The sequence below is a fragment of the Agelaius tricolor genome, unplaced genomic scaffold, assembly GCF_023055355.1.
Source record: "Agelaius tricolor isolate 1412-34295 unplaced genomic scaffold, bAgeTri1.0.p SCAF_5, whole genome shotgun sequence".
Lineage (NCBI taxonomy): Eukaryota > Metazoa > Chordata > Aves > Passeriformes > Icteridae > Agelaius > Agelaius tricolor.
The window spans coordinates 11,017,856-11,032,286 of NW_027269265.1; the positions used below are offsets into that span (position 1 = coordinate 11,017,856).

Sequence of the window (14,431 nt, forward strand, 5' to 3'; positions counted from 1 at the left end):
GCCCATTCCAGTGCTTGACCACCCTTTCAGTCAAAAAATTCTTCCTAATGTCCAACCTGAACCCCCCCAAGGACATTTTCTCTCATTGTGTCCCTGGATGTCTGGGAGAAGAGACCAACCTCCACCTTGCTATAACCTCCTTTCAGGCAGCTGCAGGAGTGCTAGAGGTCTCCCCTGAGACTCCTCCTCTCCAGACTGAATAAGCACAGCTGAACTCTGAACAGGCTATGAAGGCTGTCAGCCCCATTTTGTCCTCCAGCACAATCCCTGTCCTGAAGAGTCCCCACAAGGCTGCCATGGCACACACAGCCAGACTGAACAGGTTGCATGAGTTTCAGATTGGTTTGAGTGCCATGGCCTCTACCAGTGTGACAAGGAGGGCACAAAGCCTCCTCCCACACTAACATTTTCTGCAAAAATGTCTTGATGGTAACTGTCCCAAACCAGACATCAGATCTGTTTTGGCCTTACAAGAGATGCAGCCAAGTTGGTGAAGAACTATCTTTCCCTCTGTTGCAGCAAGTTCAAGACATGTCAGCATTGGTTGAGAAGGAAGAAATAATAAAGGGGGTTGAAGAGAGTTCTTTTACAGATGAAAGCTTTTGAAGAGCTTACAGAAAAATCTTAACTGTAAATTCATTAAAATAATGGGAAATGAGGCAATAGTATTATTTACAAAACACTATAGAGCTGCAAGTACATGGCTGGAACTTAGCCAAGTGAGAACTCTTCCTGTCTGAGTGTTGCTGAGGCTTCTGAGAACTCAGTTTCTTGTAAGGATTAATACAAATGGCTTCACATCCACTCTGCCCCTAGGAAGATATCAGGAACATGCTGGTTCCATCAGTGGAAACAACAGCAAAACTTTCCTGGAAAGTCTAGAGAGCACCCTCACATGGGTGAAGAGCAGATGGGAATGTTGTGATTTTTCAGTAATTTCCATTCAAAATTATTTGTTGGAGGAATTAATCTCACTGAGAATGACTGACAAAACCATTACTCTGGAACCTTTTTTTGACTCTGTGGGATCATGCTTTTAAATACATCTAGTGGATTTTCCCTAAATATAATCTTTAAAAAAATTAAGAAATTAAATAAAATGACTGGGAGAGAGAGACTGGGAGAGAAATCAGGCTAGAAGAAACCAGGAAAGGGAGCTAACTTCAAGGAAAGAAGGCCTTAATCATCTTCCTGTAACTCATACATACAACCCACACTGCTGCTGAACAAGGTGTTTTTATTTAGCAACAGGTAACCTGCAGGTTATGCACATGAAGTATATGATCTCCTGCAGGGCATCACAGGCTGGGTTTTCAGAACTGTTGTATTTGTGTAGCTATTTTCATCCAGAACTCTATGCCCACAGAAAATGAAGTACTTGAAGTGAAACACAAGTACTACATTTTGAGCTGATGTAACAACAGGTTAAGGTCATCCTGCCAGACAAAATTAACTAGGCACAAAAGCTTTCTCCTTTACTTTTCACCAATACAGCTGCACTCCTGGTGCTGGTGAAGTGACAAGTATTGCTGGGGATTTCAATACATCAGGAATGTACCTTAGAGACTAACCTGTACATAAACACACTTTTGTTGGTCTACCTAGAGCAAAAGGATGGATCCCCCCTCCAGCAAGCCATCTCCATAGGGGGATGTGCTTCTACTCCATCTCCATGCAGTTAGGTTGATTTAAACCACTGAGGGTGGTTTAAGATAACACAAAGAGAAGATAAAAGAGACTGGAAACAATCACATAGTACATTAGCATGGGATGGTGAAGTGTTACATTTTCCCAGCTCTATCCATAACAACTTCTTTATCTATACTTGATCTAAGAATAATTCTGAAGACAATTCTTTTCTTGTATGACAAGTAGACAAAGTACTGAAGAAAATTAGATACTGTCATGAAGTAGCTAGTAAATAAACACTTTCATTTGTACAGGAGTAAGAAACAGAATTATACCTCCTTTTTGCTCTCCTTGTTTTGTTCAACTTCAATGTCAATAGGGTTATTTCCATTTGCTTCCTCCATTTCATCCTCACTGGAAGACAAAAGCAAACAGTACTGTATTAGTTTGTGAGGCTCTCTTTTTCTATGAACAGCATGCTAAAACAAAAGCATGAATGCCACAGCAAGCCCAAAAGCCTTCCCTAGTTTTATTCCAGGATGTGGGTTTTTTTGGGGGTTGGTGTTGATTTTATTTGGTATCAGTTTAAGCCAATAAATTCTTAATTCTGAGGATAGTGCATACAGGGACATTCTCAGCAGTGTACTTAGGCAAAATAAATCTACACAAATGAAGGCAAGAGACATGAAATTAATTCCACAAGTTATCTTTCAAAGAACATGGGACATCAAGCATTTTCACTCTAGGCAAATTGAGACAGAAAGACTCAAAAATACAGCAAGTAGCTAAAACACAGATTTCATACAACTCCTTAATATTTAGCAAAACAGAGATGCACAAGATGAACTCCCTCAAGAACAAGCATAAAATATGCTTGGGTTTTATTTATTTTTTTTTTCAGTGACAGTCTCACATTTTATTCTCCCCTGGAAAAGATGTTATCAGTTACAGAGTAATAATAGGCATGAAATTGAGGCCATATTGAAAGCAACCTTGGCACACCTGTCCAGTCTGGCTTAGGTGGAATTTTAATCAGACATCAAATCAAATGTGGTTTCATGATTTAGAATTTTTGTACTGTACACAACCAAAGTAAATTGTATTGTCCATTTGAAATGATGCCCAGAAACAGAAGAAATAAGCTGATGCAATCAAAGCATCTTTATTAATCAAAAAAATAAACTATTTTGTCACATCAAACTTCACAGTCCGTGCTGAGGAGCATCAGCTGGTGCAGATATGTCCCAGCTCCAGGGCAGGGCATGGCTGTGCTCACAGGGAGCAGGAGCCAGCAGGCACAGCACGTGCTGCTGAGCTTGGCTGTGGCATCAGCTCTCACCTGGCATGTCCCTGCTGCAGCCACATCCTAAGGAGGAATGGGCTGCCATCCTTCTCCACAAGAGCAGGCACTTGTACAAGCCACTTCTGCTCCCCCAAGCCACCTGGCTCAGCAGCTGATTCACAATTTAGTTTGGCTAACGATGATTCCAGGGAACCCACTCCCAAGCAGCCCCTCCAGAGCTGCACTCACAAAGTCCCTCACATATAACTTAGAACAGGTGCTGAAAACCTGGTCAGAAATGCACTGAGAGCTGTGTTAGTGGCAATCTGAGGGGCTGGGGAATTTCCCTGCCTAGCCACAAAAGGGATGTAGAGGTAACTGAGTGAGGTACCTCAGGCTGCCTGTTCTCTTAACCCGATCTCCCAAAGAATTTCCTTGTGTTCTCAGCTAGGTTCAGATTTCAGCCTTTTCACAACAGTCTTTGCTGTGCTGATAGTTTGCTCTTGTATTCTAGCAAGTGCCCTGGACATGAGCTGAATTAAAGCCCACCTCCTCATTTCTGCAGTTGTAGACACTGATTGCCATAACCAAAGAACACTTCTGAAGTTCTGCCAACACCAAATAGCACAGTACAACCTGAAAATCCAGGCACCCTAAACTCACCCAGAGTGGATTCCACATCCTGCATGGCTACACTGATCCTTTGAGGGTGTAGGGGTTTGACTATTTTAAACAATGGAGGGCAAGAACAGAAATCAAACGTCAAGCTGACAGCCTGGTGCTTAGCTTCCTGCAGATGTAAACCAAGTTAAGCATTCCCAATCCAGCTGCCTTCCTCAAAGGTAACAAAATTACAGCACATGGCAGCCCATACAGTTCTTTCTCATTCACCAGATGGTCTGAGGTGCTACTTTTCCTAGCAAACGGCCACAGGTACTCAGAGGTTTATTTCTAAACTCCAGTAATTTCATTTGTGAGCACAGAACAAAAAGAGAGATGAGTATTAAAAGACTTTAAACTACATGGTCCAAGACAAACACATACTCCATATAAAAAATCCCCCCCAATCAATAACTTAGTGGGAAAGCTGAAAAACTAAACAAACAAAAAGTCCCAACAACCAGGATGGGAAGCAGAAAAATAGACAGTCTTTGCAGAGAAGAGAAAATAATGGAAAAAGAGACTCAGGTCAAAGAAAGCCAACCAAATACTGGACAAGCTGGCTGTCAGTATTCTCCCTGGCCCTGCCTGCTAAGCAAGTATTGCTGACCTAAAGGAGAGATAGAAGAGGTTGAGTGAGTCATTGGTGCAGCACAGCTCAACCCTAGAAACACATTTCTTCCCCCTTCCCAAACTTGCTCACAGGCAGTGGAGCCAGCAAACAGCCAGCTGGGAAATGCAACAACTCCTCTGAGGGGAAACGTGCTTGCAGAATTTTGCCCAATTACGTCCGAAGTCTTCCAAAGGCAGACACACTTTAAGTCTGGTTTGCAAAGACCTTAATTGCATTTTAGAGCAGGTTGAGAAGGCACCTGCATCAAGCAGTTGGAGTTGCTGCTGTTCAGAGTGGTTGTTTTTGCCACAGTCACCTGAAACCTCTGCATTTCTGAGGCTCTTTCAGCTCTAGAAGTAGGTAAAGTCACCAAGTGACTGTAACTGTACAGATACTCACACTGCTGACCTACCTTCAAGGGCTTGCATGGGTATCCAGGAGGGTGGGCTTGCAGAAAAGGCATGAGTCAAGCTCATTTGCTAAATCTCAGTATCTAATGACCTCCTGAACACCACCAGCCTCACCCAAATGCCAAAGCACCCAGCACTCCCTGAACAGCTCAGCCAGAGAGCTCATCCTAAGTTCCCCTGTGCTACCCTCTTCTCAGTCACTCAAAATCAGAGCCTTAATTTCATCTTTCTCAGAAAACAGTTTGGCCTGGCAGCCTTTTCTTGGTCACAGTTTTCCAAGATGCAGAAGGAATGGTCTGTGTGTGTACAGGCACAGGCTGAGAGGGCTCCTGCACTGGAGCCTGTTTCCTGCAGCAGGTGCACGTTCTCACTCTGCTGAGCATAACGTGGAGGAAATAAAGGCAGATTTCAGCTCTTTCATTCATTCCTTTTACTGTCCTGCTTATCAGCTTTTCTGGTTCTGCTGACAACAGTGCCAATGAGATTGTAAACAGATTGAATTTCAATTTCCCAACCCTCAAGCAGTATCACAGAAAATGTTTTAGAATGGTGGGACTGTAACCAATGCACTGGAGGGCAATCAGGAATTGCAGTGTCAAAAAGGGAACACAGCTTACTGCCAACTGCCTTTTGGCTTTAAGCAAAGCAAAACATAGCAGGGAAGAGGGGTGGGGAAAGGTGTGGTACCAGGAAACATTTTGGGGAAAATCCTGTATCTGGTTTCTTACAAGCTAACAGGAATTTCTGGGACAGACTAAAGAAATCAGTGTGTGCAATACATGACCCTTCTGCTTGCAAACCTACCTTTCCTCACGTTCCCTTTTTTGCTTACGAGCATGACGGTCCATCACACTAGTTTTAGTCCTTGTCTTCTTCCAGGAGTAGTAAAATTTCACCAGGCTGGCTATTGATTTGTCAGGAAGCTGTAAATTAAACATGTATCCTTTTATATGTTTATATGTAAAGTATCCCCAGAAGTTCACAAACAATTGGTCTGTTTTTCCAAGGAACATCTGACCTCTTGACATTGGATTCTCTTAAAGGCTCAAGCAAGCCAGTTCTGTAACCTTTCCAGAAATATCTATGGGGGAGCATTTCAGGTTAGTGCCTACTATTCAGGACATCAAAGTCTCCAAAGAGCATCTCAGCAAGCTTCCACTCACCAGTCAAGCAGCTGCTTCCCTCCAGAATAGGGGAACACAGCAAGAGCAAATCTGAAATGAGGCCTCAAAACTGAGGTAACAGTTTTAAAGCCAGAACAGACCTAAAACAGACAGTTTTAAAGCCAACACAGACACATGTAAACAATGACAGAAACTGCTGAATTGCAAACATCCCAAGCATATCTTTGAGGTTTGGTTAAATAGGTTTATTCAGATTCACATAACAAAGTCTATTCAAAGGTCTCAACAAAGGATATTTTCAAAAGGTGAAACATTACTGTATGGTGAACTGAGGGTACAGATAAACACAATTTTTTTTTTTTTGTCCTCTTACACAAATGCCATTACCTTGTAACTAAGAATGAAAAGTCTGCCTCCAAAAAGCACAGAACTACTTTAAGACTAATTATCTGCTTTTGAGGTGCTCTACAGGGATGCTCTTACACAGGACTTTTAAAAGGTGAAAGTCCAGTCTTTTCTGATGAATAAAACATGTGTTACTTAAGTGTCTGATTCAGTCTGGAGGGCAGAGCAGGTGGGGAGGAAAACAAAACTCTGAGCAAGAGCCAGATCTCTTTCACTCAAACACTGCAGTTTAAGTCTTCACCTGAGACAAGCCTGGTTCTCAAACTGCAGACTGACTTTAGGTTCTAATAACAGATCACACCAGCACTCCCACTCTGGCCCACAGCTGCACACAGGCAGAAATCCACCTGGCAAAGCACAGGTGCTAAGGCAATGTTGTGGTGCCAACAGCCATGCAACAGGCTGGTGTTCTGAAATTAAAAAGAGTTCCACAGAACCAAATCAGGGACAAGGCTGTTCATGACAAACATCCACTTGGCTATAAACCTGTACTAAGAGTGGCAAAAGATCAGAACCAGCTCTGGTAAATAATGTAAGTTGCCTTTCATTCTCTGGTTTTGGAGATTTCTCCCCTCAGTTCCAATCTGCAGGGGTGCTAATGGGGCAGCATCTATAAACTAACAACTAACATGCTCCTGAGCCATTGATTCCTGTCCCCTGCTAATCACAAAGCTTCATGCCATTTAATTCCTTTGATGCAGAATCACTTTCCTGGGAGTAACAGTAAAAAAATATCATTACCTAGGGAACAGTGCATGAGCTTGGCATCCCTGTATTGGAATGCACTTCACTCAGGGATGGAGCCATGCTTCTGCACATAAACCAAATTGAGAATTTCTTGCTTTGGCAGTTAACCAACCAACAGGACGGGTTTTATATTCTCTTTTTCCCCAGGACATTCCCCTGCCCTATTTTCCCTCCTATAGAAGAACTCAGGAATAAAGCAGCTCTACTCTTCAACAGTTCCATCACCTGACCCAAGGGAATGGGAGACCCTAGGACTCCAAGAACACTTGAAAATGAATGTCAGTGAAGGACAGGGAACATCAAGGAAGACATGATGAAAACAAGCCTCTTTCTGCCATCCTTTGAAAAGGGACCTTCATCCTTGGAAGGCAAGTCACCTTTTGCTTTTCAGCAGGATCAGCAATACAGACCTGTGTCACGTGTACTTTAAAGAGGCTGAACAGACTGCAACAGCCTAGGCTCACTTCAAAGGGTCACAGACAGTGGAACTGGGTCCTGCTGGAACACTCAAGAGGCTACTTTACTGAAGGAGAGCAAAGAACAAAGTCTAGTTCCCACCCAGGTGATGAACCACTTGAAGACACTCAAGATACAATTAATAAAAATGTTTACAACCCATCCTCTCCCTCTTTCAAAAGAAAACTGCACATTCCCTAACATTTCCCTTTCAGGCAGAAACCTATCCCTGAAGTTTTCAATCATACATTTAAAACAGTATCATTACCAACCTAAAGCAAAGGACTGAAGCTTGCAAGGATGTATAAACCTCCATCACAGCATCCACTGACAGTCTCAAATCACATTAAGCACAGACTTCACAATTCAATAAAATTAATTCCTAAAAATCAGACTGTAAGAAAGGAAATCAACTTTGCACAGAGATGATCTTTACTGCATATGTGTGGGCATGTGTACAGACCATGCCTGAACTCCAGCTGAGACAAACACTACCACAGCACACAGGGGACTGAAAACTGTAATTTCAAACAAAAAAAAATAAAAATAAAAATCACAGAGTCATAGTTTATCCTGAACCAGTAAAGCACTTCAGGAAAACACTTTTACAGAGACTGGGAATAATATTGTTTCTTTCATTCATGGCAGCATTCTCCCTCTAACATCCCCTTTGGCCTGTTCTCTCTCAAGAGCATCAGACACCCATTCAGCACAAACAGCACTGAAAACAACAGTCTGTTCTGCTTTCCCACTCCTGCAACACCACTTACCATCTGCTGGATCCTGTGAAAGGTTTTCCCATGGAAACTGAAGGCCTGTTCAAACAAGACCTTGTCTTCCACTGTCCACTCATCTGGGAATGGAGTAAAGTTTGGCAGATCTGCCAAAGACTTCTCAATGTTGTGCTTGTGCCAAAACAGCATCCCAAGAGCCTAGAAATAACAGAGACACCAAGGTGACAATTGTAATCAAAAGAAACATTACTGGAAAATGGAAAGGGAGAGCTGTGACATTTTTCTGAGGCAACACGTTAGACATAATTTTAATTCTCAGCTACATCAGATGCTTTTCTAAGTGCAAGAAACCTGGAATCCTAGGCTATGAAGACCAGCCCAAAGTTTATCAAAACCACACAGGTCATCATGTAATAAAAGATTAGCAACAGAAAGGTGGGAGAAAAAACTTAAGAAATTACTTCAGCTTTACTGATCATGGCATGCACAGATAAGAGCAAAGGTTTGGGGAGTCTACCTAAAAAAGACTGGACAAAAGGCAGCTTCTTTCCAGTGCTGGACTCCATTTCCTGGCAATTAGAAGGATGGTTTCTTTGACAGGAGGTTTTTATAATTGTTTATGGGGTTCTTTCTGAGGGGGAACGGGAAAAGAGAAGAGAATGGAACAAGAACTGGAAGAAGGAAAGGCAGAGAACAGGCATCACCTTGACGTGCTGCTAGGAAGTCCCTAGCCCAAAGGAGGAATAAATCTCACACATTCTGGGGACTGCTCTTTTGTTCCCTTGAGAGAACAAGGGAACAAAATGAGAGACCTCATTTTGCTGTTGCAGTCTCTGCTTCTCAGTTCCAAAGTGCCTGTGCTGTGCTTCACCACCTGCAAACCCTTCCCCTTCTGCTGTCTCTGAGACCCTCATGCACAGCCCCCCTCTCCCAAAGCTCCACAGCCCCTGTGTGTTATGACACAACACTACCTCTGGCATGCCAGCAAACACTGCAAGTCATTTTGGGAAGGCCTGACTCTGCAGAGCTAAAAACCAGCCTTTCACAATTGCTGTGAAGTGAAAACAATCCCTAACATGCTGAGTAAAACGTAAGAGTAACCCTCTCATCATATGCAAACTCAGCTCAGGTTTCACAGCCACAGTTACCATTATCTAGTAGTTTCACCCTGGCTGCCCAGCGTTACAAAATCCCTCCAAAATCGGGGTTTCCCCATTACTTTGCTATGCAAAAAAGTAGTTCCTTTATGGGATCTCACACCCCTGAGATTCTGCAGAGAACATGCATATAAATGGTAGTGTTATCCAAGATCTTGCACAGATCCTACTGGACTCTCAGTGCTGCCTGGACACCTTCTCCTCCCTTCTGCCACCATGCAGAACAAGTAGCAATCTCAGCTGTAGCACTGTCACTTGGTCAGAGAAGCCACACAGCCATTCTGGTAAGGATGGGTCAAAGAAACTATTTTTCAGTCATGAAAGACTGAGTTTCCTCTCCCCTGACAATCTCATTCAGCTTCAAATATGAGATCTACCCGACATCCCTATGAGGAAGCAAGGGATAAACAAGGAGTGAGCCATTTTGAGAGGGCAAGGTAGCATTACATAGCACTATGGTGTAAGGACTGAGGGAAGAGCTGCTTATATAAAGCAAGAGGTGAACAAAAAGATTTTTCCTTATAGGCTTGTTTAAGAGGAGATCAGTATTCATCTTCCAGCTGTGCTGCCCTGGAAGAACTCGGCACTCACACACAGGGGAGCACAGGGCCTTCCCAGGCTCCTTTGTCCCACACAGGGGAGCACAGGGCCTTCCCAGGCTCCTTTGTCCCAGGGTGTCTGACAAAGGCTGGCAGGAAAGGCCAGGCCACAGCCACACTTACTGTGGTGCTTCTAAAAGTCTGTGACTACTACAGCACAGCACAACAACCCACAGCTGAAGTGTCTGCCCTGCCAAAGCTCACTGGCCTGTGGGGAGCCTGCCCTGGCTGCAGGGACTCCCAGCAGCACAGTCCTGAGCCTCCAGCCATGATCCAACAGCAGCAGAGCCAAGAGCAGAGCCCTGAGCCACGGGCAAAGGGAGTGAAAGGACAGGGATGGGAGCTGGGCTGGCACGGATCGGGCAGCTGGACAGGAACCCTGCCGGGCAGAGCAGCACCAGCCAGCACACACCCCAGCACCCTGCCAGCAGCTCCCACCCCCTGCAGCAGACTGGCACATCTCAGCCTTTAAAGGGATGTTTTGGGCAGTGGGCACAGGTGGAAAAAAGGCAGTCTCTGTATGATGACTGTCAGCCAAGCCCCCTGGACAGAGGAGCAAAGTGACTGGCAGTCAGGGAATGCACGTGTGGACAGGGCTGCCTTGGCCAGCAGAGCCCAGAGACAGTGGCCAATTGCTAAAGTGAGCTTTTACTGGCTTCCAGGGAGTCTGTATCAGCTTGTCCAGTTACTCAGCCAACAGCCACTTTGATGATACCTGCTGAAGACAGAGTTTCCCTTGGTGACAGAAATAATCATCCTGATTTGAAAGCCTTGACACTAGTCCCTGTAATACAAAATGAATGTGTGCCTTCCAGAGCAACACAACCTAGATCCTCTCCAGTTATTTCCTGAAAATGCCTAGCACAGCTCTCTAGGAAATCCCAAAGGACATGGCAAACATGTTTAACTCCAGAGTATTATGTGAGAGCACTACAAAAGGAATGAGAAAATTTTTATGAGCAGGGACACTTTTACAAGCTGCTCAGTCACTTTACGCTCTGATGTGGCAAGTCATGCAACTTCTGTACACAGAGGGGGAGAGAAAGATGGAGAAAAAGGCTCAAAGGAATGAGTGGGAGGTCTATATTTTCAACATTAAAATTAATGCAAATCTCTGTTAGCTAAATTTAAGTTTTTCAGACTACAAGAATTCAGCGGGTTTTTTTTTTTTTTAAATCACAAGCTTCATTTTCAGTCTTCTGTATCAGTCTTTCCTTTCCAAACAACACTTCTCCACTAAAATAATGAAACCCATTTTTACTATTCCAAGACCATCTCTCTTGGCAAATGTTATCCACAATAACCAACACTAGGGTATACCAATATCAGCTGAAGAGTGTTACCATCTTTATTTTCATTTTCGGTTCACAGCCTTTTGATCCCTTCATGTTCATTTGATTGCTGTTTTCTGCTCTTAGAAACCTACAATTATCAAGCCTGATCATTCCTGGTTTTGCCAGAAATTTTGCTGGCTATCTCAACTTCAGTGTTCTTGTTCAGCAAGAAGTCTTTTTGAGCATGAGTATCAAGCACTGAAAGTCTGACTCAAGGATGACAGCAGAATCATTTACATAGAAGCCCTTCCCCATCCCAAGTATTTGTTTCTATGCTCACAGTCTCTGTCTGAACAATTTCATAAACTTTCAGGTTTTTGTACTTGTAGAGGCAGTATGTGATTTGCCAATACACTGAGTTGTGAGATTCCCAGCCTTCCCTTTCCGAGCAGGTATGAGTGCATGAGGAAACTCTACAGAATTCAGAAAAGTTTCCCAGGCACAGATCTATTCATCTCCCCAGCAAGTTTTGAAATCATTGTCAGTTAACACAGAAAAGACTAGTACACAATCCTAGACCACAGGGAATATAGGAGAGGTCTGTTCCTCATGCCAGGATTCCCAGTCCTAAGTTACAGGTCATGGCTAAGGTCAGTGGCCACTGGCAAAGTCATCCCCTGTCTACTGCACTGACAGGCAAGGTGCTCATCTGTGAAATGCAAAATGTTTTGCAGCACAGTTTTAAGGTAAATAACTCTGGGTATCAGTTTGCCTCAGAAAAGCACATGATGGTTCAATAGCTCATTAATAACTGGCAAGGCCTCCATAAAGCAGAGACGGAGCAGTCAGCTGGAAACTGCAGTGCAATCAGGCAGCTGTCCAAAGATAAGCCAATCTTTTTAACATTGTTTAGGGGGTCTGAAAGTACTCAAGAAGCAGTCACCAGAGGAAGCATAATACTCATGGCCAGACTCCATTAGAAATGATAATGGTTTTGTTTTTCTTCTTTTGACTCTTGATGCAAAACTAGGGGCAAACTCTGTATCCACAGAGTAACAGGCTACTACTAGGAACAGTCAGTTTTGGGACAAGTAGTAGAGGAGAAAACATAGAAGGTACAGAAAGAAAGAAGCAGTTCTAGGCAGTTGCTTGACGTCATATTTGAATACTTGCTGAAAAATATTTTAAAATAAACTATTCAAAGGGTTGTTACCTGCTCCATATTGTATCCATGCTTCTCTTTAGCAATGGCAATATATTCATCCACTGAAAAACAAAGAGAAGGTGTAAGTGCATTTCATATAATGATCTCATCTCCCCTTCCCTTTCCCAGTCTAAAACCCAGATATGCAGTTCTGACTTCAGCCCTCCATAAAGAACTCTCATGAACAGCTACTGTTTCCAACAATTCAGGAACAGAAGGAAAGGTAAGAAAAACAAGCCACCTGACAAACTATTTTCCTTAAGCCTAAATGGTCCATGATATCCAATCCAGTTCCAGTATTTCTGAAACACAGCCTCTGGTATTTCAGAACTTCATCAAAACTATAGACATGACTGTGTCAGCTGCTTTTTGGGGTGTGTGTGTTCATTTTGTGGTCAATTTTTATTGGTTGGTGGTGATTTTTTTAATAGACCCAAAGTAGTTGTTTTCTTAAGGAAAAACATCCCCAGACACAATCCATACCTTCCAATACTGCCAGAATCCTAGTGTTGCACAACCACTGCAGACACTTGGTAAATTTTTCAATTCTTAGGTCTCAGCAATTTTTATCTTGGACCAAACCCTATGCTCTTGTATTATTATGCCCCATGAACTTTTAATCTTTACAATGTGAACATGCACTGAGAACTTATATTGGGTATAGATGGTACTAAATCAAATGTCTTCACCCAGAGTGACTGAGCCCACATTATGTCCAACAGCACCCATGTGAGAGGAATGGATCAAAGTTAGTAGCAGTGGTGGTGTTGTGAAGTCTGTGCCCTTGTGTCTGATCATTATTAACCACACTGTAATGATAGTAACACCCTTGAAAACAAAAAATTAATCTAAAAGGTGAGACTCCTGCTTCACCTTTTTCTGGTTGCCTGTATGATCTTCAATAACATGCTAATAGTACCCTCACCTAAAACTGATACACAGAGCCAAAGTTTTCATCCTTATACAAAAATTAGACTTCACAATGAGTCATATAGCAATGAACTCAACAATCATTCCCCCTTCTTTTTCTACAGATACCCAGGGAGGGGTGAAAGCAAGTTACAGTGCCGAGCACCAGACTCATGAAGAGCATGCACAGCAAGGCAATGGTTCTGTGCACTCTGCAGCTAAGGAAGCCACATTTCCTACAGTCTGAACCTCAAATGTGCTTCTTGCCTATTCTCTACCTTTATGAACACTCTTATGGAATAGCATAGTATTCTTTAAAGGTTTTCCATCAAGCTGGGACAGTCCTCAATTATTCCTTCAGCTTATTAACTAAGCTATAAGCTTAAAAGGTACTGGGAAAACAGAAAGGATAAATCAGAAAACACACAGCAGGAGAGCAGCAGCCTCTTATTTTCAGCTTGTCATTAATAATAAGAATTTAGATCTAGGTATTTAAAGTAGACATCTCATCTTTAGACTAGCCAATATGACATGTGATACAAATCACAGACCTTCAAGTGAAAAGTACAAAAACTTTGTGTTACTTTTTGCAAAAAGGTGTTGGAAAAGAGGGACTTGTTAAGTGCCCTGCAAAAGTACATGAGAATATTAATACAGCCACATGTTGTGCCAGGAGAAGAGCATACTATAAACACAAGCACAGTTCCACATTAGCAAGGACATTCCACGAGGTTCTTGTCCTTCCAGGCTCCCACCTGCACACCATGGCAACTCCCAACAGGCTGACAAACCTGTTCACTGCTCCATGCTCTAGATCCACTCAGTAGAAGTTTCATTAGCCTGCTGGAAAAAGGTCTAGCCACAACCATTCATTTGCACTGCTACAACACAAACACAACTGTCTCTCTAAGTGAACAAGTTATTTCTGAGAAACACATTGAACTGGGATGAAAATCATCCATTCTTGCAAACAACCTTTTCTTGCACAAGGGAAACATAATAAAATAGTTGCAAAGGCAGTGGAGGCGCTTGGGACAATGACCAACTTCCTAGGCTGAATTTGCTGCATTGCCTAATAGAGCATCCTGAGGGTTACCAATGCCCAGTACAAACCCTGAAAATCAGGTTCACCACAGGAAAAAAAAACCAACTTGCAAAACCACATCACAAGCAGAGAACATGATCCAGAAGAGACATACAGGGTCAACAGGGACAGAGAAGGGAACTG

At 43.0% G+C, this 14,431-nt stretch overlaps 1 protein-coding gene across 2 annotated transcripts in view; it reads right to left on the reverse strand.

The window, feature by feature from the left end:
• RCOR1 (REST corepressor 1) overlaps positions 1-14,431 on the reverse strand; it is an 82,413-nt gene that overhangs the window by 11,352 nt on the left and 56,630 nt on the right. For both annotated transcript variants that reach the window (XM_071426412.1, XM_071426413.1), the window contains 4 exons: positions 12,304-12,356; positions 8,097-8,258; positions 5,399-5,517; positions 1,965-2,043 (listed from right to left, as the gene is read on the reverse strand). In XM_071426412.1, the coding sequence (XP_071282513.1) occupies positions 1,965-2,043; positions 5,399-5,517; positions 8,097-8,258; positions 12,304-12,356 (413 nt within the window). The remainder of the gene's footprint in view (positions 1-1,964; positions 2,044-5,398; positions 5,518-8,096; positions 8,259-12,303; positions 12,357-14,431) is intronic.